Below are 6,001 nucleotides of genomic sequence, written 5' to 3' on the forward strand. Positions count from 1 at the left end.
TGTCTAACACTTAAGGGAATGGTATTCCAAAGGATAGATGCCACAGCACTGAAGTCCCAATATATGCAGAAGGTCCCATGTTCAATCTTCAGCATCTCCAGAGAGAGTTGGGAGAAACCCATCTGAAACCCTGGTGAACCACTTCCAGTCAGTGTCGACAATACTGGACTAGATGGAGCAGTGGTCTCAGTAAAAGGCAGCTTCCAATGTTCCTATATCCTGCTTTGCTCCTCTCCTAGCCCATAAAGCTCAGCTTGTTGTGACATGCAAATGCAGGATCATGGTTTGTTTCCCCTGGAACAATGTGAAGCCATTTGTTCTTGGTTTCTTGATCACCAATCCCATGTTCGCACATCACAACAAGCCAGCTTTATGGCCTGTTGCTCCCAATTGCACTAGGGGAGGAGCCAGGCAGGAGCTATCTGCTCATTCAGGGTAACCCATCATGTACGGTGACATGCAGACAAGGCCTCTATATGTTGTACATGATCTGTTGTTGTTAAAAAGTATTCTGTTTTCGGTGGGATTGGATCTAATGTTTTGAGGGAAATCTATTCTGACAGGTGAGGCAAGAGGAGCCTTCCTCTCACCTCTCATTTTTGATTTCAGAGGAATCCTTGATTCAAACCTTTCTGCCTGTTAACTGAGGCTGCCATATCACAACCCCAGCTAAGATGTGGTAACTAGCCACTGGTTGGATATGTGGCTGAACTAGGATCTGAATGAAGATCTTTGTCTACCTCTCCACTGATTTTTGTTCCATCCTCTCATGCCTAATGCCCCATCACTGCAGTTTTGACATGCATTTCCCAAGTGACTGCTCCAATTTGTTCCCAGCCATAATTTAACTACAGCTCACAGTGAAATCCTCTATGATAGGAACTAAGTGGCCTTGTTCCTCTGTTATGCTGTCTGCCACAATGCTTTGATAGCTTGCCATACAAGTCTTGTCAGAAAATCCTTTTCTTGCTCAAGCTTTAAGCTTGGAAAAGTTACTTTTTTTGAACTACAACTCCCATCAGCCCAATCCAGTGGCCATGCTGGCTGGGGCTGATGGGAGTTGTAGTTCAAAAAAAGTAACTTTTCCAAGCTCTGATTTATATCTTGAGCTACCACATTCGTCCTTAAGGTTGCTACACATCTCCTTGTGTCCAGTCTTAATCCACAGATCAAGTGAGATATAAAAGGGAATTTGAGCTTGTAAGACAAGCAGCCTAGTATTCTTCTTCTTGTTTACATGGAAATAAATCCCACTATGTTCAGTGGAGCTTAATCCTAAGTAACTGTGTTTCAAGTTGCAGCCCCAAAGTATTTTTTTTCTGCCAAATGTATTAACTCCCCTCTTTATATTTAAGAGTGTGTGCCCTTTGAGCGTACTTATGGTATTTCTTCTAACACAGAGAGTGCATCCTTTTGAATTCAGTAAATACATGCTGAGAGGGAAGATAATCATCCCTTCCCTGAATAGCTTTTTGCAGATATTACAATGATTAGGGACTTTCAATACTAGGGGAATGCATTAAAAAGAAGAGGGGAATTGAATGCATAGCTGAGACGAACAGTAGCTTACATCTTCATTCCCAACACTTCATTGTTCTCAGAGTACTTTTACCATTGATATGTGTACTTAATAGCCACACTGTATATATATAAAAATAAGTGGAGAGGTTCTTTTGACGGGCCAGAATCCATGCCGGTGTCTGGGAAGACTTAATGCTAGCCAGCAGTAGATGCATTTGATTCTACAGTGCTCTTATGGAATGGAAAATCTACAAAATCCACAAAGAAAAATAGGGTGGGGCGAGGGGAATTAAAAAATGAAATGGAAATGGACTGTCTTCAAGTCGATCCTGACTTATGGTGACCCTATGAATAGGGTTTTCATGGTAAGCGGTATTCAGAGGTGGTTTACCATTGCCTTCCTCTGAGGCTGAGAGGCCATGACTGGCCCAAGGTCACCCAGTGAGCTTCATGGCTGTGTGAGGATTCGAACCCTGGTCTCCCAGGTTGTAGTCCAGCTCCTTAACCACTACACCACACTGGCTCTCGACGGGAATTAAGACACCTTAAACCTTATGGCAAAACCATCATCCTTGTTTACTGTGCTGCCCTTTAATAAAATTAAAAATTTTGTCCACCCTTTTCTAGCGCTAAATGCTGTTTGTTCTTATCTCAAAGTGAGTCCCAGTATTATATATCTGTAGCCCAATGCTATGCAGACAAGCCCACCTGAGCGTTTTGAAATGAATGGGCTTACATGCCCCTAACTCTGCATAGAATTGACTGATGATCTGTAGTTGTAATTATTCTCTGTTTGCATTTCCTCCTCTTCCCGCCATCATATTTTAATGCTGCTGAAGAAGATGTAAACTCATTTGTTTTGTTTGTCTGTTTGCAACCTCCAAGGTGACAAAGATGCTGGCTGTGGTGGTGATCCTCTTTGCCCTTCTGTGGATGCCGTACCGCACCTTGGTGGTGGTCAACTCCTTCATGGACCCTCCTTACCTGAACATCTGGTTTGTCCTCTTCTGTAGGCTGTGCATCTACCTAAACAGTGCCATCAACCCCATCATTTATAATGTGATGTCTCAAAAGTTTAGAGCTGCCTTCAAAAAGCTATGCCAATGTGAGCAGAAGAGTACTGAAATCACCACTCAATACAACGCTCCTGTCTTCTACAGCACCATGAAGGACTATTCCCATGATAGTTCTGAGCATAATGTCACAGAACAAGAAGATCTCAATGGTTACCCATTGACAGCAAGGAAAAGTAAATTGTCCAAATAATCATGTCATATAACAACAACTTTGGTAATAGCAACTGCTTATTCTAGTAGTTTCAGGAATGTCTGAATAGCATGCCACAGGCTTAATTTGGATGTACTATTTGTATAGGGCTAACTTATTTGCGTTGCACATTAATATTAACTAGGAATGGGATCCATTGGCTGGTGCCAGTTCAAAAGCATTCCATTGACCTAACAACCTGGCATCGATTTGAGTTGGTTCTGTATCCACTAGCTGATGCTTTTACTGATCTGGTTTTTTTCTGTTCAGAAAAAAATATTGGTTTTAATGTCAATATTTTAAAGGAAATATTTTGAAGGAAATACTGATATCTCCTTTTAAAATATCAATATTTTGAAGGAAATATGAACATTTTTTTAAAAAAATTGACAATCAATCTTACAATCGATGTTTTGAAATGGAAATGCACTGCCTTCAAGTTGATGCCGACTTATGGCTACCCTATGAATAGGGTTTTCGTGGTAAGCGGTATTCAGAGGGGGTTTACCATTGCCTCCCTCTGGGGCTAGTCCTCCCCAGCTGGCTAGAGCCTGCTCAGCTTGCCACAGCTGCACAAGCCAACCCTTTCCTTGTCCGCAACTGCCAGCTGGGGGGCAACTGGGCTCCTTGGGACTAAGCAGCTTGCCCACATCTGCACAGGTAGCAAATCCAGGACTCAGATTTGTATGTAATTTTTGCCCACCACTCTAGATTCCCGGTGAAACAATGTGACTTACTAAATGAGAGGGAATCTGATGTTTTGGCCCCCTCTAGGAGTTTCCAATGTCTCTGGGTGCTGGCACATGCAGATGATGTCACTGGACATGCTTTAGCTCTTCCCCAAGCAGGTGCCCAGGCCCAGCACCAACGGGCAGCCAGGTTAGGTACTGGCCAAGGGCCCCTCCTTAGGCTGGGAGGGTAGAGCTCCCACTCCATAATCTGGCCAGTGTCGGGCTGCGGGGTCCAGCAACCTGACGCCGCTGCAGATCACAGAGCAGGAGTTCCACCCTCCCAGGAAACATCCCCCATGCAGGCAGCACAGGTTTAAATAGGCCCGCCCACTCCCATGTGACCATGCTAGTACGCTGTGCACACATGCCTGCCATCACCCAAGATGGCAGCATGGGCATCCCTAAGAGTTCGATACCCCCCCACCATCTTGGATGATTGCAGATGTGTGCGCACAGCACACTAGCACACTGATGCAGCAACGCAGGATGTAGGTGAGGTGGGCCTATTCAAGCCTGCACTGCCTCCATTGAGAGGGGGTGCTGGGAAGCATGACTACATGGGCCCAATGCTCAACGGCCCAGTCATGCCTGGTGCCAGCCCTGCCACTGCCCTCCAGTTGTTTCGGACTAGAACTGCCATCCCTGACCACTGGGCAAACTGGCTGAGGCTGATAGGAGTTGTAGTCCAAAATATCTGGAGTGCACCAGCTTGGAGAAGGCTGTCACATCACCTAGAGGCATCAGTACAGGTAACAACCTGCATAAATGGAGCTAGGCATCCCTGCTGTCCTCATGGAGTCATTCTTGTGGAACATATGACACTGCCTTTATACTCCATCCGATTATGAGTCCATCTAGCTCAGTACTGTCTGTTCCAACTGGCAGTAATTCTTTAGATATGGTGGGGGGATAGACTATGAGATGCAAAGCAAACACCCGCTCAGTGCACGCTGATGATTGCTGTGTCCTACCTCTCCATTGTCAAAGAGATGGGCAGGCAAAGCAGCCCCTCCCCCCAAAAAACCCAGGAGCAGACCCCTCCCCGCAACGAGCTCTGTGCCCTGGTCTTTTGTATTATAGTGTATTTCACTGTCTCCCTTTCCTGTTCAGACCCCAAGATCCCTCCTGCCCTTCCTCTCTCCTACCCCATTTATTTTCCATCGAGATAGGAACAGCCCTCATAGGAGTTTTCCACAGCTATCCCCCCCAGCTCCCCCTTCCCCCTAGTGCTGTGTATCTGTCGTTTCTGTGCTATTTTGAACAATTAAAGACCAGTGTTTGGGGCAGAGGCCTCTCCCTGATCTTCCACCAGAGACCACTTGAATTGGAGATGCCCTTGGTGAACCAAGGACCTTCTGCATGTAAAGCATGTGTGGTACTACTGAGCTATGGCCCTTCCCACCTGGTTTTCCTGTGATCATGAAGGAGGACCTGGCAGGGTGTCAGTGGTTTGGAATATGTGATATAGATGCATAACTACTGCAACATTTGTTTGTTTGTTTGTTACATTTATACCCTGCCTTTCTTTCACCCTGGAACCCAAGGCGGCATACATGTGGTTCCCAGGCAGTTTCCCATCCAGGCACTGACCAGACCCACACCTGCTTAGCTTCAGCAAGGTGGTGGCCTCATGTGCCTTCAGACCATCGCCTGGGACCACATGGGAACATGTGGTGTTGATAACACATCCCAAGCTATAAGGCAGGTAACGCCCTTATGGCAGCATGATGGTAGCTCCTTTTTCACAAAATACAATAAAACAACAAGGCCGAAATCACTCAGCAGCAGTAAAGACATTCCCTGAAAGCCTTAAAGGTCCACATGGCTGTTGTCCTCGTTGTTGTAGCTGAATTGAAGTTTGAACCATTTCCCCCCACATACACAATTAATTTGCTTGGGAAGAAGCACTTAGGTTGTTCCCATCCTGCTGTGTGCCAGGCAGTGTTGCTGTGGGTGGGTGTGGGTTGCCATTGGCTATCTCCTTGGCACACATCTGTAAATAGAGTGTATATATTTGCAATCATAGCGGTTGGTGTGCTTTGGAGAAGGGCAAGGTGCACAATTTGTACTTGTTGAAATTATAGGAATGAAATGTACAGTATATTGACAAATCTGCATTCTATTTGTAAAATGATGCACTGTTTCATATTTGCAAGATGCTATTGTTTATTGGCTTATTATATTGGTAGCCAATGTGGTGCCCTCCAGATGTTTGTGGACTACAACTCCCATCAGCTCCAGCCAGCATGTTCAAAGGTCAGTGATGATAGGCACTGTAGTCCAAAATATCTGGAGGGAACCACATTGACTATCCCTGGTTTATTACATTTGTATCCTGCCTTTCCTTCAAGGAACTCAAGGCAGCACACACAGTTCTCTCCTCTCTCCCACTTTTTATCCTCACAATAACTCTGTGAGGTAGGTCAGATTGTGACAATATGATCAAGGTCACCCAATGAGCTTCATGAAACATAGGAAGGTGC

At 45.4% G+C, this 6,001-nt stretch overlaps 1 protein-coding gene across 1 annotated transcript in view; it reads left to right on the forward strand.

Moving 5' to 3' along the window:
- The window catches only part of LOC133386597 (thyrotropin-releasing hormone receptor-like), a 63,067-nt gene extending 60,164 nt beyond the window's left edge, over positions 1–2,903 (forward strand). Inside the window, exon 3 of the mRNA XM_061630289.1 lies at positions 2,407–2,903. Coding sequence (XP_061486273.1) covers positions 2,407–2,787 — 381 coding nt within the window. The 3' untranslated portion in view covers positions 2,788–2,903. The remainder of the gene's footprint in view (positions 1–2,406) is intronic.
- Positions 2,904–6,001: the final 3,098 nt, after the last annotated feature.

Source organism: Rhineura floridana, chromosome 6 (assembly GCF_030035675.1).
Source record: "Rhineura floridana isolate rRhiFlo1 chromosome 6, rRhiFlo1.hap2, whole genome shotgun sequence".
Lineage (NCBI taxonomy): Eukaryota > Metazoa > Chordata > Lepidosauria > Squamata > Rhineuridae > Rhineura > Rhineura floridana.